This window comes from Macaca mulatta, chromosome 7 (assembly GCF_049350105.2).
Source record: "Macaca mulatta isolate MMU2019108-1 chromosome 7, T2T-MMU8v2.0, whole genome shotgun sequence".
NCBI classification, from domain to species: Eukaryota; Metazoa; Chordata; class Mammalia; order Primates; family Cercopithecidae; genus Macaca; species Macaca mulatta.
The window spans coordinates 94,359,576-94,375,118 of record NC_133412.1 but is presented as its reverse complement, the minus strand read 5'-3'; the positions used below and the strand labels follow the sequence as shown (position 1 = coordinate 94,375,118).

The following is a 15,543-nucleotide window of genomic DNA, read 5'->3' as shown; positions in this document are numbered from 1 at the left end:
GGCCTCAAATTTGGGAACCTAAAATTTCTCCCAATATTCCCAAATACAAATCTTTTATGTTCTGGCGAACTAATCCGGATTGACATAACACACACCGTGCTTTCCTACCTCTAGTCTAGACCTTTGCCTTTATCATATTCTAGACCTGGATTTCCCTCCTATACCTTCACCTACTGAAAACTTAGCGGTCACTTCAAGCCTGCACCTTGATGCCAGCTTCTTTCCAATGTCTTCCTGGGTCCTTAAACTTGCAGTCCTCCTCTTCTTTGAAATTACGTTTGTTGTTGTTGTTGTTGTTGTTTTGTTTTTGTTTTTTAAAGAGTCTATGCTCATGCTACCTCATGCTGTAAAGATGGTTCAGTATTAATAAACTGGCTCATAGCTCCTATACCAGATCATAAACTCTTTGAAAACAGGAGCCATGCCAGTCAAACTATTTTTTTTTGTATTTTTTGGACACAGTGTATGGCATCATGTAGACATTGGATAAGTCAGTGATTCTGGAAATGTTTCCATTCAGGGAGCTCCATTAAAAAAAAAAAAAGGCCAAGCCGGTGGCTCACACCTGTAATCCCAGCACGTTGGAAAGTCAAGGCAGGCTGATGACCTAAGGTCACGAGTTCAAGACCAGCCTGGCCAACATGGTGAAACCCCATCTCTACTAAAAATACAAAGTTAACTGGGCGTGGTGGCAGGCGCCTGTAATACCTGCTACTAGGTAGGCTGAGGCAGCTAGAATCTGGGAGGCGGAGTGAGCTGAGATCACACCACTGCACACCAGCTTGGGTGATAAGAATGAAACTCTGTGTCAGGCCGGGCTCAATGGCTCACGCCTGTAATCCCAGCACTTTGGGAGGCTGAGGTAAGCGGATCACGAGGTCAGGAGTTCGAGACCAGCCTGGCCAATAAAGTGAAGCCCCTGTCTCTACTAAAATACAAAAATTACCTGGGTGTGGTGGCACGCACCTGTAATTCCAGCTACTCTGGAGGCTGAGGCGGGAGAATCACTTTAACCCGGGAGGCGGAGGTTGCAGTGAGCTGAGACCACGCCATTGCACTCCAGCCTGAGTGACAGAGTGAGACTCCATCTCAAAAAAAAAAAAAAAAAAAAAAAAAAATCTGTACTATACGGTGTTGCTCTTTATGAGTGCTATTTTAACGTAGGTTACCTCTCAGGACTCCTCTCCGAATATTCAACATGGCCGCATGCGCGTCTATAAGCAACATGGCCGCTCTGCCAGTCACCAACATGGCAACCACAGCCTCACTGTGCCCGGAAGCAAGAGAGAGCAGGTAATAAAGACTATATTGGCCGCTCTGCCAACACCTAACGTGGCTCTCTTTAGAGCTTCCAAGAAAGCGCGACACCGGAAATGACTTTTCTGTCTTGCTCATCTCTAGGGGTCATTTTCCGGTTAGCCTTCGGGGTGCCCGCGTGAGAATTGGTTATATCCTGGAGCGAGTGCTGGGAGGTGCTAGTCCGCCGCGCCTTATTCGAGAGGCGTCAGGGCTGGGAGACTAGGATGTCGGACACGTGGAGCTCTATCCAGGCCCACAAGAAGCAGCTGGACTCTCTGCGGGAGAGGCTGCAGCGGAGGCGGAAGCAGGACTCGGGGCATTTGGGTGAGGCACTGGGCTGCTGGGGCCGAGGCTCAACTGGGGAGGACGGGCGGGATCCCTAGAGAAAAAGCTCCAGAGTTACTGCCCTTTACCAAACGGCCATTTCTATAAAGCCTCGTACATTGGTACTCCATCTCCCCCTTCAGCAGCACAGACCTTCGCCCTTCTGCAAGTAGTTCGCTGTTCCTCCTCACCCTGGGCCTCGGTTCTTCTTGCTCACTTCTATCGGACGGATGCTTGAGCCCCACCCTCGTCCTCCTTGCCCATTCCTCTTTAGACTGCGAGGACGTCGCCTTTGTGAGGCTTCTCAGCCCCCTATCCCACGAAGCAGCAAGAACCCCTTTTTGTTGCTGCTATGGCGCTTTGTTCCCTCAGTTACAACGACTATTTTGTAGTGGTCATTTTTTGGCACCTGTGGGTACGGTAAGCAAGGAATGAACCTTCATATCCACAGTGTCCAATTTAGTGGCCCGTACAGAGTGGCATTCGGTGTTTTTGAATGAGTACCCCTACCGGCATTGTCTTAGCAATTTACATACCTAGCAGGAACCTGAAAACATTTGTGTTTGATTTCCAAACTTTTTCTCCTCTCCTGTTGCCCCTATGTCGCGATCATAAAACTTGAAGGAAATTTAAAAGATTGTTAAGTTCACTCTTATCCACTCCTTACCCCCAGGACAAACTCTGAATTATTTAAGGCAAACTAGTAACAAAGCTCTGCAAAAATAGTGACTCAATATCACCCTTGTGGTAGATTGTTCCAATATTTGTCAGTATCTTCAACTCCATCTCTAAATCTTGTCTAGATCATGTTAGGTTCATGTGCTCATATTCTGGCCCCTAGAAATAGAAGATACACGGGCAGGATCCTCTCACCTAATTAATTATCCTTTCTTAGCTACAGTGTTCATGGGTCTAACTAGACAAAAATAAGTAAGAAATTGCCCCTGTCCTCAAGAATTTTAAAAACCATAGGATTCAAAGGTAGATGCTTACAAAAAGGAATATGATAGGATATATGTATGAAACCAAACGAATGAATCTACAGTCTGTACAGTGAAGAGAAGTAACAAGAGCTGGTGTAGGTAGTGAAGCCATCAAAGCCATCATAGTGGAATTGGCACTTGAATTTGGCCTTTATGGCTATATAGGACCTAGATAATTAAAGAGGTAAGAGGGGAGGATAGTAGAGTAAGAAGTGCAAGTCATTTGATCAGGCAATAATTAGTAGTCAAGTCTCGGAGTAGTTCCTGAATTACCTAAGAGCCAGAGTTTTTTTTTTTTTTTTCCTTGCTCTAGAAACTTCATTGATTTATTTATAGATACAATTTTTTGTTTTGTTTTGTTTCCCCTATTCTTTGGTTTTCTGTTTTGAAACTTTTTAAAAATGTGCATAAATGATGCCAGCGACTTTTTTTGCTTCTGTTTTTGAGATAGGGTCTCTCATCGTTGCCCAGGCTGGAGTGTAGCAGTCCTCCCAGCTCATCCTGTGAGTAGCTAGGACTACAGGGGCATGCCACCATGCCTGGCTAATTTTTAAATTTTTAATAGCGATAAGGTCTCATTATGTTGCCCAAATTTGTCTTGAACACCTGGGCTCAAGCTGTCCTCTTGCCTAAGCCTCCCAAAGTGTTTGAATTACGGGTGAGAGCCACCATATCCAGGCTATTTAATTTTCTTGTGGAATCTTTTCCCTTTCAGTAATGGCAGTTGCAAAAGGGGACCTGAGGATCAGGTAGTTGTTTGTTTCAACAGAGTGATCTGCAAAATTATTTAGTTAGTTAGAGACAGAGTCTCCCTCTGTCACCCAGGCTGGAGTGCTGTGGCATGATCATGGCTCACCGCTGCCTTGACTTCCCAGGCTCCAGCAATCCTCCCACTTCAACCTCTCAAGTAGCTGGGGCCACAGGCGTGTGCTACCACGCCCAGCTAATTTTTGTATTTTTGGTAGCCGGGGTTTCACCATGTTGCCCGGGCTGGTCTCTGAACTCCTGAGCTAAAGCAGTCCACTCGCCTTGGCCTCCCAAAGTGCTGGGATTACAGGCGTGATGAGCCACCAGGCCTGGCCTACAAAATTAACTTTTAAAAAGCCACTATATTGGTGTACTACATCATTGATTACTTTGTGTTCACGTTTCTGTCGTTTTGTAACAGACCATCCTCTGTCTGTGGTGGTGGTGGTTGTTTCTTGGTTTTAATTGTTCCTCATCATACTTATTTTTTTTCTTTTTTTTGAGACGGAGTTTTTGCTCTTGTTTCCCAGGCCGGAGTGCAATGGTGCGATCTCAGCTCACCGCAACCTCCACCTCCCAGGTTCAGGCGATTCTCCTGCCTCAGCCTCCCGAGTAGCTGGGATTACAGGAATGTGTCACCACTCCCGGCTAATTTTGTATTTTTAGTAGAGACAGGGTTTCTCCATGTTGGTCAGGCTGGTCTCGAACTCTGGACCTCAGGTGATCTGCCCGCCTCGGTTTCCCAAAGTGTTGGGATTACAGGTGTGAGCCACTGTGCCGGGCATCGTACTTCTTTATACTTTTCCATTTCTAAATTCATACTCTTTCAATGAATGATTCTAATTGTTCTTGGTCATTTTAAGCTTCATTTCATTTTTCTTTTTTGTTGTTTTTTGTTTTTTTGGGGTTTTTTTTGAGGCGGAGTTTTGCTCTTGTTGCCCAAGCTGGAGTGCAATGGCACGATTCTCCTGCCTCAGCCCCCCGAGTAGCTGGGACTACAGGTGCATGCCACCACACGTAGCTAATTTTTTTGTATTTTTAGTAGAAACGGGGTTTCACCGTGTTAGCCAGGATGCTCTTGATCTCCTGACCTCATGATCCGCCTGCCTCGGCCTCCCAAAGTGCTGGGATTACAGGCATGAGCCACTGTGCCCGGCCATTTCATTTTTCCATGATATTAGCTACATTTTGGTATTAGCCAAACTTTTTGCTGTATCAGACCTAACTACTAGAGCCTTGATACTTTCATCCAGGTCCTTGCTAAACATGTTTAATATTTTTGACACTAAGACTGTATTCTCCCTGCATGTAAATATCCTTTTTTATGTTTATTTTTTCTTTTTTAGATATGAGTATCTCTTGACTTGTATATCTAGCTAATAATATAGCTAAGACCCTTTTTTCTGTGTGTGTGTGTGAGACAAGAATCTCATTCTGTTACCCAGGCTGGAGTTCAGTGACATGAACACAGCTCACTGCAGTCTTGACCTCAGGGCTCAAGTGATCCTCCTGCCTCAGCCTCCTCCTGAGTGGCTAGCACCACAGGTGTGCCCTGCCATGCACGCGTAATTTTTAATTTTAATTTTTTTGTAGAAACCGGGCCTTGCCATGTTGCCCAGGCTGGTCTTGGACTCTTGGGCTCAATCTGTCCTCCCACCTTGGCCTCCCAAAGTGCTGGGATTACAGACGTAATCCCAGCCTAGTTAAGACTCTTATAAAAGTATTTCTGGGGTTGTAATTAAATGTATCTTGTCTTCTGACCCAGAGCTTGATCTGACCCATCATTTGGTACTGTGGTAATAGGTAAAGATGAAACACACAAATTAAGCCAGAATGTCACTGTTCTTTCTGTGTTATTTTGATTATTTCAAAGAATGTATTTTGTTGAGCTTTAGGATTCTTAGGAAACCGTTGTGAAACATACTCTATAGTAAGTTTATTAATCATGTTGTCATGTAAGATACAACCCAAGACTTGATAAAAGTTCAGATTATTCCTTTCATGTCTCACCGGCAATAAAAATTTGTGTACCACATCTTGTTTTTTATAGCATTACTGAAATCTGATAATTATTGACTACTGAACTCAGTGTCAAAAGACAAGGATAGAAAATGAACTAAAATGTATCCATATCATTAATAGTGGAAAATACTGTGCGCAAAATATTGGGAGACCTTCGTTAGATTGGCATTTTTATCATTCATTCATTCTTTCATTTATTTATTTATTTATTTATTTATTTATTTATTGAGATGGAGTTTTGCTCTTGTTACCCAGGCTGGAGTGCAGTGGTGCTATCTCAGCTCACTGCAATGTCTGCCTCCTGGGTTCAAGCAGTTCTCTTGCCTCAGCCTCCCGAGTAACTATGATTACAGGTGTCCACAGCCTTTGGAAGGCTAAGGCGGGTGGATCACCTGAGGTCAGGAGTTCAAGACCAGCCTGGCCAACATGGCGAAACCCTGTCTCTACTAAAAATACAAAAATTAGCTAGGTTTGGTGGCAGGTGCCTGTTGTATGTACTACAGGCACATACAACCTTGCCCAGCTAATTTTTTGTATTTTTTGGGCAAAACACCCAACAGGTTTTTTAGGTTGCTTAGGTTGGTCTTGGACTCTTGGGCTCAAGTGATCCTCCCTCCTCAGCCTCCCAAAGTGCTGGGATTATAGGCATAAGTCTCCATGCCTGGCCTCCTTCCTTTTTAAGGATAAATAATATTCCACTGTATGTATATAACACATTTTGTTCGTTCATCCATGGGTGGGCGTTTGGGTTACTTCCACCTTTTGGCTATCGTAAATAATGCTGCTATGAACCTGGGTGTATGAATATCTCTTTGAGACCCTGCTTTAATTCTTTTTGGCGTATATCGAAAAGTGGAATTGCTGGATCATATCGTAATTCTATTTTTGATTTTGAGGAAGCACCATCCCAATGGGTGTGATATCTCATGTTGGTAAAGTATATCTTTTTTTAAAAAAAATTACCTAAAAAAAATCTTTAATTGAAACAAACTAGATTTGGCCAGGTTTAGCACATAGTAAATATGTGAACTGCTCCAGTATATTTCATGAGATTGAGATGTGCATATAAATGTTGACATGTTTAAGGATTCAGCAAATTAGTAATCTGACCATATTAATTTCAGTGGTCCTCTTAATTAAAGGGTAAATCAAGTATTATGTATTAGTTTGCTGAACCCAACACATTATTTTCGTTAGATTAGAAGCAGAGTGTCAGTGTAGTTGCAGCAGAGCAGAGGCATTGAGTAAGTGTGTTGAATAAATAAATGAATGAATACCTTATGAAGGATTTGGAACCCAGGGATTCGGAATCATTTTCTGGACAGTAACTGGTTTTAGGGATGATAAAACTTTTCCCCAAATGTCTGTATACATACAAAACTTTGCACGTGAAAAGTTTACAGAATTTCACGTGAATAACAATTGTATTAATCAGCAGTTAAGTTTTATCCATCATATTAAACAAAAGCTCCCTCTTCCCAATAACCTTAAAAGAGGTATTTTCAGCTCTAATATTCTGAATGTAATGTGGGGGGAGAAAAACCTCCCAGGAGGTGTTATTAATACAAGGATTCATAACCAAAATTATATCACCAGATATTGGAATGAGCAGTATTAAATCAGTCAAATTACCAATGAGAAAAGTCAATATCAAGTCATAGGTACTTAAATATTTATGTTAACGTGGTTCTTTTTTTCTTTTTTTTGAGATAGAGTCTCCCTCTGTTGCCCAGGCTGGAGTGCAGTGGCACAATCTCGGCTCACTGCAGCCTCTGCCTCCTGGGTTCAAGCAATTCCCTGCCTCAGCCTCCTGAGTAGCTAGGATTACAGGCATCTGCCATCACGCCCGGCTAATTTTTTTTGTATTTTTAGTAGAGACAGGGTTTCATCATGTTGGCCAGGCTGGTCTTGAAATCCTGAACTCGTGATCCACCTGCTTCGGCCTCCCAAAGTGCTGGGATTACCGGTATGAGCTACTGTGCCCAGCCTAACATGGTTCTTTTTATAGATTTCTCACTTAAAAATTTTCTCACTTCTTAATTACTTAGAGAACATCTAAATTCGCTTACTAACTGGAGAAACTGAAAATGAAAGAAGAAATGGGTGAGAGTGGAATCCTCCCACCTCAGCCTGCTGGGACTATAGGCACAGGCCACCATGTGTGGCTAATTAAAAAAAAATTTTTCTGTAGAGACACTAGGTTTCACCATGTTCCCCTGGCTGGTCTGGAACTCCTGGGCTCAAGTGATCCTCCCACCGTGGCCTCTCAGAGTGCTGGGATTACAGATAGAAGGCACACACCAAGCCCTGAGTCAGATTTTAATAAATTCAGTTTCCATTAGAGTGGAAATTTTTCAAATTAATGAATTATTTATTTATTTATATTTTTTGAGACAGAGTCTTGCTCTGTCGTCCCATCTGGAGTGCAGTGGCATGAACTTGGCTCACTGTAGCCTCTGCCTCCTGGGTTCAAGCAATTCTCCTGCCTCAGCCTCCTGAGTAGCTGGGATTATAGGCTTGCGCCATCACCCCCAGCTAATTTTTTTTTTTTTTTGTATTTTAGTAGAGACGGGGTTTCACCATGTTGGCCAGGCTGGTCTCGAAATCCTCACCTCAAGTGATCCGCCCACCTCAGCCTCCCAGAGTGCTGGGATTACAGGTGTGAGCCACAGTGCCTTGCCAGAGTAGAAATATTTAAGTAAACAAAATATTTCTAAATGTAAACTAATGGCCTACTTATTTTATTTAGCAATTTCAGTTCAGGTACTAGGAGTTTAATATTTCATCTATATTTTAATTAAATAACCACAGATACTAGGCTTTCTCAAAGGTAACATTTTGTCCTAATTTTAGTTTCTCAAATCTTATTAAGGTTATGATGGCCACCCAGCTTGTGAAGTAATAGATGATAACAATATAGTCAGGAAATACCATTTGGTAACCAAGGCTTCAGCAAAGTATTAAGATTTTTGTGATTGTGAGTGTTACAGGTAACACTGTTGGCCCCCAACATTGTCATTTTGTACACTTTGTTGATCAATGGCCTGAATTCATTAAAATTCACACTACATGCCTCAAAAAGAATATTGGATCCCAGCCTAGGTTGTTGAGTATATTCCTGGCCTTTATTAAAATGTAGGTTGAGGCCGGGCGCGGTGGCTCAAGCCTGTAATCCCAGCACTTTGGGAGGCCGAGACGGGCGGATCACAAGGTCAGGAGATCGAGACCATCCTGGCTAACACAATGAAACCCCGTCTCCACTAAAAATACAAAAAAATTAGCCGGGCGTGGTGGCGGCGCCTGTAGTCCCAGCTACTCGGGAGGCTGAGGCAGGAGAATGGCGGGAACCCGGGAGGCGGAGCTTGCAGTGAGCCGAGATCGCGCCACTGCACTCCAGCCTGGGCAACAGAGCGAGACTCCGCCTCAAAAAAAAAAAAAAAAAAAAAATGTAGGTTGATAGAAAGGTGGTAGGGATATTTAAATCTATCATGCTGCTAATTTACTTTCTTTGTAGCACAACAAGGATATGGAATTAGGAAAACATTACTCACCCAATAGAGAAAAGGTAGATAGAAAATCCAGTATTGACAAAACAGTTAATGCTTTAGTATGATTGAGGATAGGTAATCTAGTGCTAAAGTTGGTCAGAGAATTTCCTGCACAAAATGAAAGATCTATGTATGGGAATGCCAGAGAATTTGACTTCTCAGAAATATATAGACAACAGCGGTTGCCTTTTTTCATTTTTACTTCTCTTCATTCTTAGATCTACGGAATCCAGAGGCAGCATTGTCTCCAACCTTCCGTAGTGACAGCCCAGTGCCTACTGCACCCACCTCTGGTGGCCCTAAGCCCAGCACAGCTTCAGCAGTTCCTGAATTAGCTACAGATCCTGAGTTAGAGAAGAAGTTGCTACACCACCTCTCTGATCTGGCCTTAACATTGCCCACTGATGCTGTGTCCATCTGTCTTGCCATCTCCACGGTAATGACCTGACAGAGTTAGGATTTACAACTTATTTTCAGTTCCGGGTCAGTGTCTTATTGCCCCTACCTCCCCTTCTTCTCTAGCCAGATGCTCCTGCCACTCAAGATGGGGTAGAAAGCCTCCTGCAGAAGTTTGCAGCTCAGGAGTTGATTGAGGTAAAGCGAGGTCTCCTACAAGACGATGCACATCCTACTCTTGTGACCTATGCTGACCATTCCAAGCTCTCTGCCATGATGGGTGCTGTGGCAGAAAAGAAGGGCCCTGGGGAGGTAGCAGGGACTGTCACAGGGCAGAAGCGGCGTGCAGAACAGGACTCAACTACAGTAGCTGCCTTTGCCAGTTCATTAGCCTCTGGTCTGAGCTCTTCAGCATCAGAACCAGCAAAGGAGCCAGCCAAGAAATCAAGGAAACATGCTGCCTCAGATGTTGATCTGGAGATAGAGAGCCTTCTGAACCAACAGTCCACCAAGGAACAACAGAGCAAGAAGGTAGGGGTCATGTGAAAATACTCTCACAATATGCTCTTAATTATAGCTTTGTTTGACAGGGATTTACCCCTAGGGCAAGGAACTGTTTTTAGAATTGAGGGTTTACAGTGGTTCTCAACCGGGGATGATTCCCTACTGCCCAGCTCCCAGGGGATCTGGTAATGTCTGGAGACATTTTTATTATCACACATGGGGGAGTGCTATTGGCATCTAGTGGGTAGAGGCCAGGGATGGTTGTTAAACATCCTACAGTGCATAGTAGGACAAACCCCCACAACAAACAGTTGTCTGTCCCAAAGTGTCAATAATGCCAGTGTCGACAAATTCTGATTTAGATAATCTGTCATTGAATCTGAAAGAATTGGATCAAGAGAAGAGGAATCCAAATATATAGAAATATAGGGAGATATTTCTCGCTATAGAAATATCTGGAGAGGAATACTAGACCAGTTATAGAAATTGATTAAATAATGTGAATTGGTTCTGAGTATAAGTATTGGCCTGACATGAGTTCTTATCTGTTTGGTACTTCTAGTGCGTAAGTTTGAACAAGTTAATTAACTTCTCTTGAGCCTTAGTCTTTTCATCTGTAATGTGAAGATAATACCAGCATATCCTGCCTTATAGAATTGAATAGACTCTGAGCTAAAAAGTAAAGTGTTTAGCACTATACTTTTTAGTTCAGCACCCAGTAAATATGTTTTTTTGTAGAAGGAATGCCTTCCTGGGGAGGGGACGTTAATATAATGCTTAGCAGTAGGAACCAGGCCTCTTCCATTTTAATTTCATCCCAAATGCATATTTGTCAGGAAGGACTGAACCCCTAACAAATCTCTTATCTGAAGGCTCCAATTTTCCAATATTAAGTTAGCTAATTTAGGGCTAGGCACAATGGCTCATTCCTGTAATCTCAACACTTTGGGAGGCCGAGGTGGGAGGATCACCTGAGGCGAGGTGTTCAAGACCAGCCTGGGCAAAATAGTGAGACCCTATCCCCACAAAAAGTAAAGTAATTAAAACATTAGCTGGCATGGTGTCTTGCACCTGTATTCCCAGCTACAATTGAAGGCTGAGCTTGGAGGATCACTTGAGCCTGGGAGTTCAGTGGGAGAAACAGTGAGTTATGATTACACCACTGCACTCTGGCCTGGGTGACAGCAAGATCCCATCTCTTAAAAAAAAAAAAAAAGTTAGCTGATTTATCTCTTTTTTTTTTTTTTTTTTTTTTTTTTTTTTTTTTTTTTTTTGAGACGGAGTCTCGCTCTGTCGCCGGGCTGGAGTGCAGTGGCCGGACCTCAGCTCACTGCAAGCTCCGCCTCCCGGGTTCACGCCATTCTCCTGCCTCAGCCTCCCGAGTAGCTGGGACTACAGGCGCCCGCCACCTCGCCCGGCTAGTTTTTTGTATTTTTAGTAGAGACGGGGTTTCACCGTATTAGCCAGGATGGTCTCGATCTCCTGACCTCGTGATCCGCCCGTCTCGGCCTCCCAAAGTGCTGGGATTACAGGCTTGAGCCACCGCGCCCGGCCTGATTTATCTCTTGTAAGACATTAATGTCAAAAAGAATTTGCAGAGTTGGTCTAAGAGCCAGTTTGATCTACAAGACATTTTAAGTCCAAGGGTACTTCTGTCACAGGTCAGTCAGGAGATCCTAGAGCTATTAAATACTACAACAGCCAAGGAACAATCCATTGTTGAAAAATTTCGCTCTCGAGGTCGGGCCCAAGTGCAAGAATTCTGTGACTATGGAACCAAGGAGGAGTGCATGAAAGCCAGTGATGCTGATCGACCCTGTCGCAAGCTGCACTTCAGGTCTCTTGGAAGGGAATGAGGTGGGATGGGTTTGTCAGAAGCAGCCATTCCTTTTCAGCATATTCTTTCCAGTCATTGGGGTTCTGTCTGTAATCTTACTTAGTTTATGGTTTGTGTAAGTACTCCAGACCCTGAAGGTATACTTTCAGAAGTGCATTGTGAGGGAAGAATACAGGCTGTACTCCCAAATAACATTTTTTTTTTTTTTTAAAGAAAAAGCTCCCTCCTTAGAATAACAAGGTATGTCTGTCTCTCAGCCACAGTGAAAGTTAAAGTACTCTGAAAGCGGGATAATCTTAGGAGAAAAGGAACCTGAACTCTTAGGTCAGTGTTTTATTCTGTTCTAACCAACTAAGTCCCCTGCACTGCTTGCCTTCCAGTGGTAAAACAGGAAACCCAGTCTTTACTGAGAGATGAATTACAATTGTTCTGTAGTATGAATTACGGATTTCCATGCTACCTGCCTCCCTTAAAACTCTTGGAGAAAGCTCTAGCAATAGAATTAGGGGAGGGTAATAAAATAGGAGAATTTTGAAATCATTTGGAATTTTAACTGTTGGATGTACGTCTGGAGCACAATCTTGATTCTCCCTTTTTATTTTCCCAGACGAATTATCAATAAACACACTGATGAGTCTTTAGGTGACTGCTCTTTCCTTAATACATGTTTCCACATGGATACCTGCAAGTATGTTCACTATGAAATTGATGCTTGCATGGATTCTGAGGCCCCTGGCAGCAAAGACCACACGCCAAGCCAGGAGCTTGCTCTTACACAGAGTGTCGGAGGTGATTCCAGTGCAGACCGACTCTTCCCACCTCAGGTACCTGTCTGCTCAGAAAACTCGTCTCAACTTAGAGATTTTGAGTAGGGCAGCCATACACGTTAAGAAAGCAGAGCATAATTCAGCAATCTTGTTTTGCTTATTGGGAATGGAGGGGGATAGATAAGCTTGTAAGGGAATAGGAAAAATCAAATGGAAAAGAGGGACTCGGGCCATGAATCTGAGAGTTAAAGTAGGGAAGATGACCAAATACCACTTTATGCAGTGGATCTGTTGTGATATCCGCTACCTGGACGTCAGTATATTGGGCAAGTTTGCAGTTGTGATGGCTGACCCACCCTGGGATATTCACATGGAGCTGCCCTATGGGACCCTGACAGATGATGAGATGCGCAGGCTCAACATACCCGTACTACAGGATGATGGCTTTCTCTTCCTCTGGGTCACAGGCAGGTAATGCAATTCAGTTATGTAGGTATGGTCAGATACAGTACAGAGTGAATACTGAGTGGGAGATAAAATCCTGGGTTTTCGTAGCCCTACTATTAAATGTATGACTGGTTTAGTCTTTTTTTCCGGGGGACAGTCTTACTCTGTTGCCCAGGCTGGAGTGCAGTGGTGTGATCTCAGCTCACTGCAACCTCGGCCTCCCGGGTTCAAGCAATTCTCCTGCCTCAGTCTCCTGAGTAGCTGGGATTACAGGCACGTGCCACCATGCCCAGCTAATTTTTTCTTTTTGTATTTTTAGTAGAAACTGGGTTTCACCGTGTTAGCCAGGATGGTGTCTATCTCCTGACCTTGTGATCCACTCACCTCGGGCTCCCAAAGTGCTGGGATTACAGGCGTGAGCCACCACACCCAGCCAGTCTTTTTTTCTAGTGAGTCCTAATGCCCATTTACAATGCAAATTATACCCTGAATATATATTTAACTTTACATTTGTTCTTTGAGAAAGGTAAGGTTGTTGAGAATACTGTTTTATCTTTTCATTCTTAGATCCACCATGCTGCTTTTGGTGTTGTGCATGTAAATGTTCACTGAATGTCTACTGAAAAGGTGTTTATGGTGTTTTTAACGCATCATATATTTTGAAGGAAAAAAAATAAGGGCATACAAATAGTTGTTCAACTCATTTCTTCCTAGGGCCATGGAGTTGGGGAGAGAATGTCTAAACCTCTGGGGGTAAGTAGTGGTTGTGTTGCTTTCTTTGGAGGGTAATACTGTTATAGTGAGATACATGTTTTCTTCTCCTAGAGTATTCTGTGATTCCTTGCTTCTATAAATGGTACTACCCCTAAACTGTATGTTTGGCTAAAACTCTAGTTCTTTTTTATGCCCCACAGGTATGAACGGGTAGATGAAATTATTTGGGTGAAGACAAATCAACTGCAACGCATCATTCGGACAGGCCGTACAGGTCACTGGTTGAACCATGGGAAGGAACACTGCTTGGTGAGCAGCAGTGGGGCCCAATTCAATAGGTGGAGCACAAAAGAAGAATCATTTGATTTCTTACTGAGAAAAAGTTCAAAAGGTGGTTTCATAAGGTAATCTGTTATCTGTGGTGAGCAGGTTGGTGTCAAAGGAAATCCCCAAGGCTTCAACCAGGGTCTGGATTGTGATGTGATCGTAGCTGAGGTATGTGCTTCCCAGGCGTCCAAAGCTTCCACATTTCTGTTGGTATCAGTTATTCATGTTGGGTGTATTCTCATCCCAGATTTTTCTCATTTAGATCATAAACATAATAGAAGGGGCTAGAATTGCAATCTTGTGTAACTTAAAAAGCAGCTACTTTTTATTTCCTAGGTTCGTTCCACCAGTCATAAACCCGATGAAATCTATGGCATGATTGAAAGACTATCTCCCGGCACTCGCAAGATTGAGTTATTTGGACGACCACACAATGTGCAACCCAACTGGTAAGGTGACCAGAGAACAGGCTAGTCCTCAAGGGGCTATTACTTATGATTAAGGACATAACTTAGTAGAGCTTCACACTGTATTCCACTAGTCCATAAATGAGCTTCAGAGGATTCATAAGCCACTTAAGCTTGTATTTAAACTGTTTTATGAGATTCTACAAATATTCATTAGAAACTCAACAGGTTCTAGGACCCAAAGCACTGCTCCCTAGGGTTTCTGTTCTCTTCACAACCTAAGGATCTTCCTCAGCCATTCTGTGATGTATTGAATCTGCCCCCTGGTGGTTATCAAGTTATCTATTTAATCTGTCAATAATTACATCTTTCACCCCTTTAATAGAGCTTAAAACACATGCTGCTAGCATTTTGCTTATCCAAAGAGTACTCCCTGGTAGCAGCAACTCTGTGAAGCAGGCCTGGCTGAGCCTTAGTTACTAACCCTCAGATAATACAGATCCAGTCTATTTTAACACCAGAATCTATGCCAATTCTGAACTAGTCATTCTGCCATATACTATTCTAATGTTAAGTTCTTTTTACAAGAATTGGCATATTTAATATGATAGGCAGTCTTCACTTGGTATGCATTTTTTAACACTATTAAACCCTCTAATTCCAGGATTTCTGGTTTGCTCCTCCTTTTCCCGTTTCAGGATCACCCTTGGAAACCAACTGGATGGGATCCACCTGCTAGACCCAGATGTGGTTGCACGGTTCAAGCAAAGGTACCCAGATGGTATCATCTCTAAACCTAAGAATTTATAGAAGTACTTCCTTACAGAGCTAAGAATCCATAGCCATGGCTCTATAAACTAAACCTGAAGAGTGATATTTGTACAATAGCTTTCTTCTTTATTTAAATAAACATTTGTATTGTAGTTGGGATTCTGAAGTCCATTCTGGCTCTGCCACTTAACAGGGTGTAATCTTGTGCAACTCATCTCTCAGTATTTCTTATATGTGAAATGGGAGTATTACCTCATTGGGTTGCTGTGAGGGTTCAAACTAAATGAGTGCATGGGAAACATTAAAATGATCATTATAGGCTAGACACGGTAGCTCACACCTGTAATCCCAGCACTTTGGAAAGCCAAGGTAGGAGGGTAACTGTAGCCCAGGAGTTCAAGACTAGCCTGGGCAAAATAGTGAGACCCCATCTCTACCTCCACCCTCCAA

At 43.1% G+C, this 15,543-nt stretch overlaps 1 protein-coding gene and 1 long non-coding RNA gene across 2 annotated transcripts; one reads left to right on the top strand and one right to left on the bottom strand.

The window, feature by feature from the left end:
• The first annotated feature begins 1,406 nt into the window (after positions 1-1,406).
• On the top strand, positions 1,407-15,243 carry METTL3 (methyltransferase 3, N6-adenosine-methyltransferase complex catalytic subunit). The gene is made up of 11 exons (XM_015143255.3): positions 1,407-1,623; positions 9,142-9,359; positions 9,446-9,850; positions 11,485-11,660; positions 12,268-12,484; positions 12,711-12,898; positions 13,589-13,627; positions 13,789-13,897; positions 14,018-14,083; positions 14,252-14,364; positions 15,021-15,243. Exons 1-11 carry the CDS (start codon positions 1,524-1,526, stop codon positions 15,130-15,132), a joined length of 1,743 nt encoding a protein of 580 aa, XP_014998741.1. The 5' UTR covers positions 1,407-1,523; the 3' UTR covers positions 15,133-15,243.
• On the bottom strand, positions 10,881-11,660 carry LOC144330161 (uncharacterized). The gene is made up of 2 exons (XR_013396077.1): positions 11,377-11,660; positions 10,881-11,044 (listed from the first exon to the last, which is right to left on the bottom strand). It is a non-coding gene; the product is annotated as an uncharacterized LOC144330161 (long non-coding RNA).
• Positions 15,244-15,543: the final 300 nt, after the last annotated feature.

Bases quoted from the DNA above. Each gene is read 5' to 3' on its own strand.
- METTL3 (XM_015143255.3), top strand. From the start codon at position 1,524: ATGTCGGACACGTGGAGCTCTATCCAGGCCCACAAGAAGCAGCTGGAC. The intron at 9,851-11,484 runs GTAGGGGTCATG...CTTCTGTCACAG, and splicing joins AGGAACAACAGAGCAAGAAG to GTCAGTCAGGAGATCCTAGA. The intron at 11,661-12,267 runs GTCTCTTGGAAG...TTATTTTCCCAG, and splicing joins TGTCGCAAGCTGCACTTCAG to ACGAATTATCAATAAACACA.